Source organism: Agelaius tricolor, unplaced genomic scaffold (genome assembly GCF_023055355.1).
Source record: "Agelaius tricolor isolate 1412-34295 unplaced genomic scaffold, bAgeTri1.0.p SCAF_29, whole genome shotgun sequence".
Taxonomy (NCBI): Eukaryota; Metazoa; Chordata; class Aves; order Passeriformes; family Icteridae; genus Agelaius; species Agelaius tricolor.
In genome coordinates, this window is record NW_027269289.1 from 7,523,047 (window position 1) to 7,538,639 (window position 15,593).

The following is a 15,593-nucleotide window of genomic DNA, read 5'->3' on the forward strand; positions in this document are numbered from 1 at the left end:
TTATCTGGGGCTGATTCCCCAGATTTACCTGATTTACCTGGGGCTGATTTCCCCCAGATTTACCTGATTTATCTGGGGCTGATTTCCCCCCTCTGTTCTGAGCTGAGCCTGCCCAGTGCAGGGGCAGCAGCTGAGCCCCATCCCCCTGCAGAGCCCCTTTTCCCCAGCTCCACTTTGTGCCTGTTCTGCTGCTCTGCCACTCCTCGTGCCCCTGCTGTGTGCCACCAGCTCCCCTGGCAGGGAAGGGTTTGGGTCAAATCATAAAAATTGCTTTTCTCCATGTGCCACCAGCTCCCCTGGCAGGGGGAGGGTAAAACCACAAAAATTGCTTTTCACCATGTGCTACCAACTGCCCTGGCAGGCAGGGGTTTGGGTAAAATCATAAAAAATTGCTTTTCTCCATGTGCCACCAACTGCTCTGGCAGGCAGGAGCTTGGATAAAACCACAAAAACCTGTTTTTCACCACCAACTGCCCTGGCAAGCAGGAGCTTGGGTAAAACCAGCAAAAAAATTGCTTTTCACCATGTGCTACCAACTGCCCTGGCAAGCAGGATCTTGGGTAAAATCACAAAAAATTTGCTTTTCTGCATGTGCCACCATCTCCCCTGGCAGGCAGGGGCATGGATAAAACCACAAAAATTTGCTTTCCACCATGTGCCACCATCTCCCCTGGCAGGGAAGGGCTTGGGTAGAACCACAGAAATTGCTTTTCTCCATGTGCCACCAACTGCTCTGGCAGGCAGGAGCTTGGATAAAACCACAAAAAATTTGCTTTTCTCCATGCGCCACCAGCTCTCCTGGCAGGCAGGGCTTTGGGTAAAATCACAAAAATTGCTTTTCACCATGTGCCACCAGCTCTCCTGGCAGGCAGGGGTTTGGGTAAAATAATAAAAAATTGCTTTTCTCCATGCGCCACCAGCTCCCCTGGCAGGGAAGGGCTTGGGTAGAACCACAGAAATTGCTTTTCACGCAGGGCAGGGTCAGGCCTGTGCTGTCCCTCCCTTCCCCGGGGCTGGCAGGGCCGAGCTGGGGCTGCCCTGGCCCTGGCAGGCTCATCAGGGCTCAGTGCAGTTGATTGCATGCCAGGCAGGCTGGCAGCAGGGAGGCAGAGCTGCTAAATGTGCTCACTCACTCTCATCAGCCTCTCCTTCTTCCCCAGCCCAGCATGGCAGCTTGGGGAGGCACAGTGCTCTCCTCTCCTTTAAAAGGGTTTTTTTTTTCTTTGCTTCTTAAGTCTCTTTAAAGGCATTTCTAGGCCTGTTAATTATTCATGATGCTGTAATTATGTTTAGTCCACTGTGATCACTCTTTCTTTGGTGAAGAAAGTTGTTATTTGTGAGTCAAAAGCTCTTTATGAAGCAGACAGGCTGGTATCTTGTCAGAAAGGCTTGGGGGAGCAGTTGGAATTATTAAAAGAAGCTTTGATTAAAGACAGGGAGTTAATTTAACAAGAGTAACTGGTTTTCTCTCTCTTTTTATTTTGTGCAGAACAAAGCACAGCCAGGGATGTGTCAGGGCTCACCTGGAGCAGCAGGGCTCACTCAGATGCCCCAGGAGATGGGCAGAGCATCCCTTTTATCTCTTTTGGGTGCTGTGAGTGGCTTTTGTCCACAGGCTTAGAAATGAAATTTGGCTGTGAGGGTGAAGCTCAGAGCAGCTGCCTTTGATCCTGCCAGGCTCAGGCCAGACTGGCTGCAAACAGCCTGGTGTGTCCTGTTGGATCTGAAAATATCATTTATTCTGCTGAGTTTGGGAGGGGAGGGGGCCTGGAGCTCCTCATTTTCCCTCTGTCACGGTGGCACTGAGGTGAATCATCCAACGGGGGAATTCAGCCTCATCTGAACCCTGCAGTTCTGCAGATTCTGGGTTCTGCATAAACTGAGGGCGTTGGGGCAGGGATTATTCTGTGTTGGCTCTGAAATGCCATTAAACTGAAATTTTAGCCTGTTAGTTCTTGGAGATGGACAGACAGCTTTCTTTCCCAGCAGTGGGAAGGATTTTCTTTGCATTATTTTTTCTTCTTCTTTTATATAAAGAAAATAATCTTTATTTTGAAAGTGCTGATTAAGCCTGGCTGAGGGTCCACCTGCACAAACACCAAACCTTGAGAAAACAGCGCAACATAAATTAAAATATTCCAAAATAAAATCCTTCAGTCCTCCAGCATGAATCCAGCTGGGCACCTGTGCCCTCCTCCCCTTCCTCCTCCCATCCTGCCCAGCCCTCTCCTGCCTGGCACAGGGGAGACATTTCAGACCATTTCAGACCATTTCCCTTCTGGCTGTGCCCTTCTGCAGCTTTCCTCTCCCACGTCTGATTCTCGTGGCTGCAGGCAAGACAAACACCAGGATTCTCAGGGGTAGACTGGGGTAAGGGAGGAAAAAGGAAAAGCAAATCAGAAAAAAGGCAAATTTCATGTGAGGGCAGCTTTTGCTCTGTGGGTTTGAGCTGTGCAGCAGAACCAGGACTCCTCAGAGCCCAGAGTAAAGCAGAACAAAACAAGCAGATGGACATCAGGGTGGCTTGTGCAAGTCTCTATTTAATGACAGAGCTGCATGAAGACATTGTTGGTGTCACATGTACCTGTGATGGGCATTTTATACATTCCTGACTCCCAGGGGAGCCGTGTTTGCACTGGAGATTTTCACCACAAGAGGTAGTGGCTTTATTTTTCCTGTTTTCCTTTTATTATCATTATTATTATTATTATTATTTCAGCAGGATTGGATAAGCTGGTTGGACCTACTGGAGTTCATTTACTCTTCAGCCAGGAAGATAAACAGTTCTGTGGAGTGGGAGCAAGCAGGCAAGCAGCAAATACAGTGCAGGCAGAATTCACTGGCTTTTAATTCAAACCTGTTTGGGGGTGCAGAGATCCCCACCCAGGGCTTCAGCAAGCTGGGAACCACAGGGAGGGAAAGCAGGACCAGGAAGACTCAATAAGCAGAACAAAAGCTTCAATTATAAATAATGAATCCCAAAAGAGGGGCTAGAGCAAGGCTCTGAAGGTCTGGAGGAACAAAGAAATGAAATCTTCTGGTTAAGGTGGTTTTAAAAACCAGCTCAGTGCCCTTCCCATCAGCAGCAGAGGTCCTTGGGGAAGCAGGGGTTGATTTTTCCAGGGTGAAAGGAACAGTGAGGTCTGGGTTTGGCAGGCTCAGAGATGGGGAGAGGCTCCCAAATCCCTTGGGCTGGGCTCTGAGGGGCTCCCAGTGGTCTCCTGGTGCCAGCACCCCCTGCCCCTGCTCCTGGCACTGCTTCACTCCTTGGACACCAGAGGTGAGGATGACTTTGGTGCTGTCTCCAAGAGGGGAAGGCCCAGTCCTGGCTTTCAAAGTGCTTTGTTTGCTGTCTGCAAGTGCAGGAGTTGTCTGGGGGAGGAAAAGCTGCTGCAGAGATGGGCAGGCCTGGCACTGCCACCCTCCCAAGGGCACTGGGGACCTTCACACTCCCACAGTTCAGCCTGGAGTGGTGGGAAGGAGCAGCTTCAAGTGTCCCGGGGATGAAGGCTGCAGGTGATTCCTCACAGCCAATATTGCAGCTCTGGAAATCACACCTGGGGGCTTGCTCCACATGAAGAACACTGCCTTTCCCTGCAGCTTTCTTCCCTCCATGGCATTTTGGAAGAGTTTTTCAGGTGGGTTGAGCTCTGAGGTTCTGCTTCTAGATTCAGAAAAAAAAAAAATTTGGGAGCGAGGTGCACAGCACTGGAGATGAGGGTTTTAAAACTGGACACAAAGTAAAATTATGGCTCAAAGGGAAGATATTATCCACATTATCCTGAGGGATATTATTATTCCATTTATCCTGTTATTATTCCACTTATCCTGAGGGCTCACGCCAGCCTTTAGTATAGGGCAAACATCACCTATGGCAACTTCCAAATGCTTTAAAGCTTTTTTTGGTCTATATATGTCATATTTGCTATTTTTGTTCAGCTCCCCGCCTGTTAATTCCCCAAGTCAAATGGATCTTTCTGCTTGTAAATACATTAAAAGATGGACCAGTAGCTTGTTGCTATTTTTCTGCCCCAAAACCTCCTGCCTTTGCACCATTCTGTGGATATTGGGGTACAAGTCTGAGTGGATTCCCACCACTGAGTGAATTTGGTTGGTTGAAACTGAGGGGAAGAAAGAAGAGCTCACGTGCGCCTGAGATCCCTCAAGCTGGAGTTCCCAGTTTTGCAGCTTTTAGCTCTGAAGAGACAGGTTCAAATGTTACACAAGGCTGTGGGCTGAAAATCAAAGCCCTGGGTTCCAGCCCGTTCCAGGAATGCCAGGTTTGGAACAGAAACCTGGGGATTAAGGTGGGACTGCTGCCTCCATTTCAGAAAGCAGCTGAGATTGTGTGCTAGAGCTGCTTGGTGCAATCTCCTCCTGAACCAGGGCTGGAACATCTCCTACCAGCACAGGAGGGTGCTCTGCTAGCAACACAGCAAATCCAGGGAATTAAAGGAAACCTCGGCAGAGCTTCACCTCATCTGAAGCAGAAACTGAGTGAATATTCCACAAACTGCATAGAGGAAAAAAAAGGGATTCTATTGCTCTCCCAATTGTGACTTTACTCCTTTAGAAAACAGCAGGAAACTGCACCCTGGGAGTCTGCCCCTGTTTATGGCTATTGCAACCCTCTGCTGCTCCACATCCTGCAGGAATTTCTAGCCAGACCTATTTCCACGTTGTTTTATTCACCTTGCTGTGTTTTATTTACAGAGATATTGCAAAATATCATGTGAACTGAGTACAAATAGCACGTAGAGCGTGGGTTTGGCAGTGCCAGATTCAGCGTGGTGAGATGATGCTCTTGTGGGGTTTCCATTCCTAGAATCCATGGAAAAATAGACAGCAGAGAGTAAAGGATGCTGGAAACATCCAGACCTTCCCAGACTCCAGCTTGGACACAGGAGCTGGTCCAGGCAGGGGCTTTCTTGGGTTTTTATTCTGGCTTTTTCCAAAATGCACAGTTTTATCTCCTTGACTGTTGATTTAAATTAGGCACAATGTTATTCTGCACTCTCTGGGGAGAGACAGAGGCAAATCAGACCTGAGGCGCTCCTTGGGGCCCCTGATTTGGGTGAGAAGAAGCAGCTCTGGCCTGGCTGGGTGCTCAGGGTGCCTCCCCTGGCACAGTGTCCTCGTGTCTGTACATTCACCCCGCTGCCACCCTCCCCTGCTGTCACCTGGGCAGAGCCTGGAGATGAGATGCTGGTGGGCAGAAATCGCTGATGGGAGGTGAGGGGGTCCTGTTGGATGTACACCATGCAAGACAAGGTTCCACTCCTTGAGTTCCTCTCTCTCCATCTCTTTTTTTTTTTTTTTTGGCTTGGGGCTCCACAATCCATCCTGTTCATTCCTATTTACACCGATGGTTTGATGTGAGACTGATGCCCCCTTCTCCCTTCCACCCATGGCTCGTAGGCTCCCGCTGCTGCAGGGTCTGGGGGTGGCAGAACCTTCTCGACCCGCCTGGGGACCTCTGAAAGTTCTTGGGTTGGTTTTTTTATGGAATTTCTGAAGGCTTCAGCAGTTAAACACTGGGTGAGTCAGCTCGAGGTGAAGGCAAAGCTATTGCACGGAGCTTGCAGAGGCCCTGGCTGGCTCCTGCTGCCAGGGGGAAGCATGGCCTTGTCTTTGGTGAGAGTTGGACCACTGTGACCCAGCGCTACCTCCTGCTGCCCCGTGGCCACCCCGTGTCCACAGCGCCCTCCAGGCCGGGTGGCCACGGGCGAGAACCGAGCGAGAGCTCCTCGGTTCCTGCACCTCCACTTCCAACACAGCGTGAGGCTGGCTCTGCAAAGCGCCCTTGGGGCCGGTCCAGAGGTCACCCAGCGGGGTGAGACACCCTCCCACCTCATTGCAGCCCCACCAGGCGCCCGGGCACCGCGCGGTGCCCAGCTCCAGAGCTCCAGCCCCCTCCCCGGCACGGATGGCATCGCTCCCTCTTCCCCCTCCGTCCCTAAAAAAAAGCGGGCGCTGTTTGTGGCTTTAGCAGTGGAGGATCTTCATGAAAGCCTTGCGAAACTCGATGTTGAAGGTGGTGTAGATAATGGGGTTGACAGCGCTGTTGACGTAGCCGAGCCACGTGAAGGCGCTGTACATGGCCGGCGGGATGTTGCAGTCGCAGTGCATGTTCAGGATGTGAGTGATGAAGAAGGGGAGCCAGCAGATGATGAAAACACCTGGGGGGGAAAAGGAGAGAGGAGGAGTTTGATGGCTGAAAGCTGGGCGGGTTCTCGGGCTGGGGGAACAGCAAGGTTCTCTTTGGTGGAAGGGGAATTTATTTCACAGAGGAATGGGATTTGTGTTTGTGTGCTCAGTGTGCTGGTCTGCGTCCTGCCCTGGCACTAAGGAACTCCTCTGCTCGAGGAATGAGCCCAGACACAGCAGAAACTCTGCCCTTCAGAGGTGCCAGCTCTGCTGAGCTCTGCTGCCTTTTGTTCCAGAAAGCCCAGGAGCTCTTCCCTGGGTTTGGGAGCTCAGATGCCCCCGAGAGGGGCAGCCTTGGGCACCCTTAGTGCAGCACTGTGCCAGCTTAGTGCACTGTGCACCCTTGGTGCCAGCTGTGTGTGGCTGGGGAGGAGGGACCCCTCCCGTGGGCAGCCCTTTGCCTGTCACAGGCATCTTTTATGAAAAATCCTTTCCTTGGGATTTTTTTTCTCCTGAGAAGCTGAGAAGCCTCAGGAACAAAATGCAACCAATGGTTATCTGCTGCTGTGGAATGCAACAGGTGCATCTGGGATTGGGCTCATGTGGTTGTTTCTAATTAATGGCCAATCACAGTCCAGCTGTCTCAGACTCTCTGTCTGAGCCACAAGGCTTTGTTATCATTCCTTCTTTTTCTATTCTTAGCCAGCCTTCTGATGAAATCCTTTCTTCTATTCTTTTAGTATAGTTTTAATATATATCATAAAATAATAAATCAAGCCTTCTGAAACATGGAGTCAACATTCTGGTCTCTTCCCTCATCCTCAGACCACTGTGAACACCAGCACACTTTGCCTGCCACCCTCTACTGTGTGAAGGGAAATGAGTTCTGGGGGGGTTGGAAAATCAGCCTGCACGGGACAGGGGTTTCTGCAGGGAGCCCAGGGCAGCCAGGGCACGCTCTCACCGAGCACGATGGCCAGCATCTGCGTGGCTTTCTTCTCCTTCTGCTGGGACAGTTTCCTCCTGATCACGGCCTTGAGCAAGTTCCTCGTCTTGCCGTTGGGCAGGGAGTGGATCTCGAAGACCTTGGCTGTGTGGTGGGAATCTTTGGCATGGCCATTCTTCTCCACCTTCCCAGGGCTGCTCAGGGGTGCCTGCAGGGTAGAGTTGTTGCCCCGATTAGAAGCAACTGGCACAATCAACTGGTGGTTACTTGGTGCTGTGGGTTTGAGGGCCGTTTTCTCAGGGGGACTGGTACTGGACACCATCTCCATTTCCATCTCTTCTATGTGACTCTCTGCCTCCTGGACAAGAATCAAATGTCCACAACATAATGACAGGTAAATACACAGAGAGGAGCAACGAGCATTCCTTACAGAGTGAAGCTGGATGATGCTGGAGAACAGTCAGTCCCTCTTCTCCCTCCCTGCCTGGAGAAAGGGCTGTGCTGTGCTGGGGTATTCTGGGCAGATGGGATGGACAGGGCTGCACTGGAGGATTCTCAGGCTCAGAGGCTCAGAAATGGGGGAGACGCTGTCTCCACTCTCTACAGATTTTGTTCAGGTTTTCAGAATGCAAATAAATAAAAATGGAATCGGCAACCAAAACCCAACAAAGCCAATGCAGTCCAAGATTTAAATAACAGAGAGGAGAAGGAACTCAAAGGCACAAAAATGTTCAAATGCCATGGCTTTTAGAGCTGATCTTTCGGTGAGCTTAATCTGGCTTTGTGAGCTCTGTGAGCTTAAACCCCCTGCTTCACTCCAAGGAATGGGAAGACTATTTAAATTTTGAGATTGAATGGTAACCTTTGCTCTTAGGTTTATTTTTCTCCCACCCTACATAAATGAACCTCGTGTCCTGAGGGAGAAGGGGAAGGCTGAAGGCTCTGGAAAGCTCCCACTTCTCTTTAACACTCACCACTTTGCGCTTATTAACTTGGAAGCTCCCATTGGACTTCACAATAACTGTGCAGAGCTTGACGTCTTCTGGATGAGTGCATTTGTCCTAAGGGGCAAGCACCAGCTCAGAGGTTACACAGGCAGAGAGGGGTTGGGAAGGGAAGCTGGTAAGGGAGGCACGTGGGAACACAAAGGGATGAATCAGGAGTTCACCAGCGCGGCTCAGGAGCCGAGCAGGATGGAGAAGTGGATGGAGCAGGGATGGAGGCTGCTGGCCCTGTGCTGTGCACCAGGGGAAGGAGGCCACGGAGCTCTGCTGTGTGTGTGTGTCCCTGTGTGGCTGCCTCCTCTGCAGGCAGCACGGTTTGGAGCTGCAGCATCCCCCAGGCTGTGCTGCCTGTGCTGCCAAAGCCCTGCTTTGACAAGTGGGTTCACAGCCAGCCCGCCCAGCTGGGCTCCCTCACACACAGCTCCTGCAGGGACAGGCTGGTCCTGCAGAGCTGTCCTTCCCAGAGAGGAGCTGTGCACCCCAGGCACTGCCACCGAGCGCTGGGGACACCTGACAGCCCCCAAAGGGGGGTTCCAGGAGAGCTGGAGAGGGGCTTGGAGTGGTGGGGCACGAGGGAATGGCCTTGAGCTAAAGGAAGGTGGGTTTAGATTGGGTATCAGGGAGAAATTCCTCCCTGGGAGCATGGGGAGGCCCTGGCACAGGGTGCCCAGAGCAGCTATGGCTGCCCCTGGATCCCTGGGAGTGTTCAAGGCCAGGTTGGATGGGGTTTGGAGCAGCCTGGGACAGTGGAAGGTGTCTCTGCCCATGGGCTTCAGTGTCCTCCTGACCCAAACCATTCCTTGATTCTGTGATTCTGCAGGACCGACTCACACAATGGTGCAGCCTCTGTTCTTGGCTACCCCAGCCCAGCCCAAGGCAATGCTGGGGGTCGCTGCAGCAGCTCCTGGTGCAGATCTGCTGCTGGAACAGCCCTGAGCTCCAGGGAAGCCCCAGCCCGCGAGCCGGGAGCCCAGGGAGTGCAGCCGGGACCCCGAAGTGACCACAGCACGCGGCTGTAGGAGCTCTGCCCCAGGCAGGGCGGTGTGGGGCAGGGGAGCAGGGCAGGGGGAGGTGTTGAGGCTGGCTACCTTCAGGGGGGCCTGCGTGTCCGAGTCCAGCACGTGGCTGCTGCGCTTGGTGCTGACGCGCTTCCTGCGCCGCCGCAGCACGATGTAGATCTGCACGTACACCAGCAGCGTCACCATGAAGGGCACGTAGAAGGACACGATGGACGAGTACACCACGAAGGCAGGGTTGCCAATGATGCACTCCTTCTCATCTGCAAGAGAAAACCTCTCAGGGTTGGTGTCCCTCGGGCTGGAGGGGGTCACATCACCCCCAAAGTCCTGGCTGCTCCTTGCCTTGCAGCTCAGCACTGCTGATCCCATGCTGGATCCAGCCCAACATTCCCAGGAAACTGCTGCCTGGACTGCCAGTCCTTTTCTCTGCTGCCTCAGGGAAGGTTTTGTCCCATGGCTTCCCTTTTTGTGTGTTTTAATAGAAGGAGGATTTTGAATTTGTAGTGGACAAATGTTAAGGTGACACAGATTGGTGTTGTGTGAACTTGTACATCACCTCAGTTCTGGTGAGACTGAAACCCTGCTCTGGAGATGAAACAGACCCAGAATCAGTGTGCAAACAGTGAGGCATGGCAGAGGGAGAGAACATTTCAAATACACCCCAGACCTGATCCCACCTTTATTCCTGCCTGTCTGGGAGGACAGAAGGAGCCAGCTGCAGGTGGCAGAGGGACAGAACATTTCAAATATACCTCACACCTGATCCCACCTTTATTCCTGCCTGTCTGGGAGGGAGCAGGAGGGAGCTGCAGAGGGAAAGAACACTTGCAATATACTTCAGACCTGACCCCACCCTTGTTCCTGGCTACCTGGGGGGACAGCAGGAGGCAGCTGCAGGTGTCAGAGCCCTCACCTGTGTTGTTGAGGCCGAAGAGGAGCGGGCAGGAGATGGCAAAGGAGAGCACCCAGACCACGGCAATCATGACGGTGACCCTGCGCTTGGAGCTGTAGCGGGTGTTGTAGAGCATGGGCATGGCCACGGCCGTGTACCTGCAGGGGACACATCCCCCAGGCTGCTGTCACCCTGCCAGGGCTGCCACTGCCCAGCCCTGCCCGCCAAGCACGGGCCATGGGTGCCAGGGGGCTGCAGCCACGCCAGGAGGGTGAGGCTGGGTCAGCTCGTGGTGTTCTCTTCCCACCCTTCCCACCAACGCCCCTGCACCATCCCAGAGTACAAAGAGAAGGGCCAGAGCCATGGAGCACAGAGCAGTTCCATCTGCACCCCCAGGAGCAGAGTTTCTGTGCCTCCTGACAGAACTGCCTGCTCACAGCTCCTCAGGATCCTCTGGGATGCTCTTCAAACACTCCCACAGTTTCCCAGCCTCTGAGTCCCACAGGGATGGCTGGGCCTTGCCAGCCTGGGTTTGGCACAGCCTGGTGGCACAGAGCCCTCACCTGTCAATGCTGATGGCACAGAGGTTGAGGATGCTGGCAGTGCACATCATGACATCCAGGGTGACAAAGATATCGCAGTGGATGCGGCTGAACCGCCACTCCCCAACCACCTGCAGAGAGAGCATGGGTGGTGAGCAATTCCTTGGGTTAGAGAGCAATTCCCTGGGTTAGAGAGCAATTCCTTGGGTTAGAGAGCAATTCCCTGGGTTAGAGAGCAATTCACTGGGTTAGAGAGCAATTCCTTGGGGTTAGTGAGCAAACTCTGCAGCTGGAGAGCAATCCCTGGGGCTAGAGAGCAATCCCTGGGGCTACTGAGCAATCCCTGGAACTGGAGAGCAATCCCTGGGGTTAGTGAGCAATCCCTGGGGTTAGAGAGCAATCCCTGGGGCTGGTGAGCAATCCTTGGGGCTGATGAACAATCCCTGGGGTTAGAGAGCAATCCCTGGGGTTAGAGAGCAATCCCTGGGGTTAGTGAACAATCCCTGGGGTTAGTGAGCAATCCCTGGGGCTGGGCTGCTGGCAGGGCACAAAATGAGAGTCTGGCACGAAGATGGAGAGGCTGGTGGGTGGTTGGGGCTGTGCTGGGTCAAGGCAGAGCTCTGCCCCTTCCAAGGGGCTGCTGTGCTTCCACCCCGCTGCTCTCTGTGGGTTTGGGCAGCCCCAGCACAAACCTGGGCTCACAAGGGAAGATAAAGGAGTTTAAACATCTCCTCGAAGGATTTCAAGGCAGAATGAGGGGGGACATACATTCATTTTCACTCCCAAGCACCTCTAATTTTGCTCACAGCTTTTCCCAGACAGTTTTTCCAATTGCACCCAGCAAAGGTCAGCAGCAGACAAGCAAGAGCTTCCCTTCATTTCTTAGTTTAAAAAATCGGGGTAGGCATTCCTCACCTTTATCTTTTTTATTTTTGGTGAACAAAATGAGTTTGATTCAGAGTGAAAAGCCTTTAACACTCCACAGGAAGTGCTAAAGACAAAGAACTAATGATAACACTTCCAGGCACCAGTAGCCTTTTTTCTCTTCACTTCTCTTGCTGTTGAAGCTGAACTTTGCCAATTAAGTTTAATAGCAATTATTCGGACTGCTGTGTTTGACATGTGATGAAAAAAAAGTATATTTCCCTCTAACAAAAATAGAGCCCTACTGCATTTGAAAATAGAATGAATAAGATATCTATTCTTCAGTTATTTCTGCTCTGATATACATAACCATAGGCAGCATAAAGAAGGGAGAATGACTGCATTGAAGCCTGAGTGACAGATGAATACTCAGTGATTAAAAAAGCACTTAAGAGACAGTTACATCAAGAACTTTGAGGAGAATTTGCCCAAAGGCAAAGGTTTCCAGCCAGATCCAAACCTCTGTGAAACCGATTTCCTGCGGGCATGGTTTGGGGGAAGCTGGGAACTGCAGCAGTTCTTTCTCTTGGTGTTTTCATTTGTGCTGGAGAAACCTCCAAAATTTGGGGGGAAAAGATCTGTGTGCACCAAGGCTGGGGTTTTTTCAAGTGTTTCATTTTGATTTTGAGTTTTAGGCCAAGTTTGTCTCACAAAACCTGGAGGAAACTGTCCCAGCTGGTAGATGCAGGCAGCTGTGGTTCCTGACCATCCCCTGCATGTGAGCCCAGGTAAGGGAGAGAATTTTGCATCATTTGTGCTTTATTTTTCTCCCTGAAAATTAAAAAGGGTCTGAGAGGTTCTTGTGGCTGGACCTGAGGGAGCAGGAGCTTCTCCCAGCAGCAGCCTCTGCTTCAGATTGGTGGAATAGGAAGGAGCAGAAGAGAAGGAGATGGAGCCCCAGAGGCAGAGCCTGCCTTCGCCAGCCCGTGGCCACTTAATGAGCTTCTGCAGTGCCACGAAAACAATCATTAACGCAGTGATAATTAGCACTGTGCCCTCCCTCAGCCCGTGCCACATCGCTGGCTTTGTTTTCCTTTGCATCAGGACTCACTGGGCTCATTGATGCATTGATGATCCCTCCTTGCCCTGCTCTCCTCCCTGTGTTATCATCCCTCCCATGGGTGAGTGCCTGGAAACTCAGTGTGGTTTGAGCTGTGAAAAGTGATTTTTTTTTTCCCCTATATTGGGACATAAAACTGTGGATTCCCATCCTGCTTCCACTTCCACAATTGCCCTCCAGCCGCCCTTCAGAAACAGGGCCTTGATTGCTATTTTTTTGTTGTTGTTGGGGTTTTTTGGTTTGTTTGTTTGTTTGTTTGTTTGTTTGTTTGTTTTGTTTTGGTTTTTTGGTTTTTTTTTTTGATTGCTGGATTCAATGATCCTTGTGGGTCCCTTCCACCTCCACAAATTTCCTGTGGTTTCAGTGTGATACCCATGGTGGAGTTTTGAACACAAAATTGGGATTCTTTCCCTCTTGACCCCCAATTTCTGGTGCCATTGGGCTGTCATTTAGCGCTCTGAGCAGCAGTGGGGTTATAAGCTACCTGCTCTCTCATCTCATTTTCTCCTGGGAAAAAAAAATTGGCAGTTTTGGGGATGAGAAAGCTACAACTTCAGGAACAGTTAAAAAAAGGAATTTTGGGGAATGAAAAAGCTACAATTTCAGGAATGGAAAAAAATGCAATTTAGGGAATGAAGAAGCTACGGTTTCAGGAATGGAAAAAAATGCAATTTCGGGAATGAAAAAGCTACGGTTTCAGGAATGGAAAAAAATGCAATTTCGGGAATGAAAAAGCTACAATTTAAGGAATGGAAAAAATGCAATTTCGGGAATGAAGAAGCTACAATTTCAGGAATGGAAAAAAATGCAAGTTTGGGAATGAAAAACCTGCACTTCAGGGAACAAAAAATCCTGTATTTAGGGCATGAAAATCACTTGTGGGGAATTCAGGAGGCCGATTTCCAGGCTGCTGCACCCTCCCCATCGTCCCTCAGGCCTGTTGGGTGCCCTTACCTCCATGTAGACCACCCAGGGCATGCAGAGCGTGGCCACCAGCAGGTCCGCCACGGCCAGGCTGACGATCAGGTAGTTGGTGGTGGTCTGCAGGGCCCTCTCCCTGGACACTGCCATGCACACCAGGACGTTGCCAAAGACGATGATGAAGATGAGGAGGGCCAGCAGCACGGCGTAGTAGTTGTAGTGCGGCTTCTGCGCCGCCTCCGAGGCGTTCAGGGCCCTGCTCCAGTTCCTGTCCCCGTCGTACCACGAGAGGTTGAGGGGATCCATGGGGCCCCGAGTGCCAGCTGCCAGCTCCACCCTGCCACACAGGTGTTGGACAGGCCCTTGGGGCAGTGGGGGAAAAATGAAAATGGAAAAAGAAAGAAATCAGGTTTTGCTGCCTCGCTCATGGTCTGCCCGGGGAGGTGGTGGAGTCACCATCCCTGGGGGTGTTTAACAAAGCTCTGGGTGCCAGGGTTTGGATGAGGTGTTGGGGCTGGGTTGGACTCAGTCTTGAAGGTCTCTTCCAACCCAGTGATTCTGTGATTCTGTGAATTCTGGGAATTTTGGGAATTCCCTGGGACCAGAGAGGTGGTGGAGTCACCATCCCTGGGTGTGTTTAACAAAGCCTGGATGTGGCACTGGGTGCCAGGGTTTAGATGAGGTGTTGGGGCTGGGTTGGACTCAGTCTTGAAGGTCTCTTGCAACCCGGTCATTCTGTGATTCTGGGAATTTTGGGAATTTTGGGAATTCCCAGGGAATGGGAATGGTGGAGTCACCATCCCTAGGTGTGTTTAACAAAGCCTGGACGTGGCACTGGGTGCCAGGGTTTAGATGAGGTGTTGAGGTTGGATTTGATGAACTTTGAGGTCTTTTCCAACCTGGTCATTCTGTGATTCTGTGAATTCCCTGGAGCCTGTCCTCCCCACCCTGGTGAAAGGTTTGGCTGGAGATGGGATGGATGCAGAGCTGCTGGCCCAGGCAGGGGTTGCAGAAGTTGGTTTTTATTTCCAGCTCAGCCCCAGGTTTCTGTGGCAGCTCCTCTGTGTTACAGCTGGCTCAGAGTGCCTGGGCTGTTCTGTCCCTGCCATTCCCTGCTCCCTGTAAGGTGTGCACAGTTCAGGGCACAAGTGCCATGACCCACTTTGTTTATTCTCCATGTGCTTCGTGGGGCTTTGGGCTGTATTCCTTTCTTTTTTTTTTTTTTTTTTTTTTCTTTTTTCTTTTCCTTATATATATATTTTTTTTTTTTTTCCTCCAGCAGTGAAATAAATAAATTTTAAACCCTGAATAGTGACAATGATGGAAGTTGACAGCAGCAGCTTTTGCAGCCAGGGCTGGGCTGTGCTGCCTCTGCCATTGCCCCAGTGAGGTGACAGTGAAGGGGACACGGTGGGGACAGCACTGCTGCCACCCCACAGCCCTCAGCAGCTCCTGGCACTGGGAACACGATTTCCTGGTGAGAGGAATGGTGGATTTGTCTTTCCAAACCAGCTGTGGGCCTGCTGGTGGGTAAAACCAGCACTGGGAGAGAAAAGAAACAATGGGAAGGATTCCACTGATTGATGAAGGGAAAAAGAGATTTGATTTTACAGATAAACTGTAGGTTTGCTGAGAAATGAAATTAAACACTGAGAGATGAAAGAAACAATGGGGAAGAAAAACCCCTAAATTCCAAAGGACCAAATATTCCATGTTTAATGGAAGGATCAAATATTCCATGTTTGAGGGAAAGGTCAAATATTCCATTTGAGGGAAGAGTCAAATATTCCATGTTTGGTGGAAGGATCAAATATTCCATGTTTAGTAGAAGGATCAAATATTCCATGTTTAGTAGAAGGATCAAATATTCCATTTGATGGAATGGTCAAATATTCCACGTTTGGTGGAAGGATCAAATATTCCGTGTTTAATGGAAGGATCAAATATTCCACGTTTAAATGGAAGAACCAAAAATTCCATGTTTAATGGAAGGATTAAATATTTATGTTTAAGGGAAGGATCAAATATTCCATGTTTAATGGAAGGATAAAATATTCATGTTTAAGGGAAGGATCAAATATTCCATGTTTGAGGGAAGGATCAAATATTCCATTTGAGGGAAGGATCAGATATTCCAG

General features: G+C 50.9%; 1 protein-coding gene across 5 annotated transcripts in view; it reads right to left on the minus strand.

The window, feature by feature from the left end:
- Positions 1-2,519: 2,519 nt before the first annotated feature.
- Positions 2,520-15,593, minus strand: part of DRD2 (dopamine receptor D2) — a 30,976-nt gene continuing 17,902 nt past the window's right edge. For 2 of the 5 annotated variants that reach the window (XM_071449558.1, XM_071449559.1), the window contains 7 exons: positions 13,489-13,817; positions 10,572-10,681; positions 10,030-10,166; positions 9,186-9,376; positions 8,068-8,154; positions 7,112-7,451; positions 2,520-6,179 (listed from right to left, as the gene is read on the minus strand). In XM_071449558.1, coding sequence (XP_071305659.1) covers positions 5,986-6,179; positions 7,112-7,451; positions 8,068-8,154; positions 9,186-9,376; positions 10,030-10,166; positions 10,572-10,681; positions 13,489-13,761 — 1,332 coding nt within the window. In that variant the 5' untranslated portion in view covers positions 13,762-13,817 and the 3' untranslated portion in view covers positions 2,520-5,985. The remainder of the gene's footprint in view (positions 6,180-7,111; positions 7,452-8,067; positions 8,155-9,185; positions 9,377-10,029; positions 10,167-10,571; positions 10,682-13,488; positions 13,818-15,593) is intronic. The other 3 variants (XM_071449561.1, XM_071449560.1, XM_071449562.1) reach the window with 3 other exon arrangements.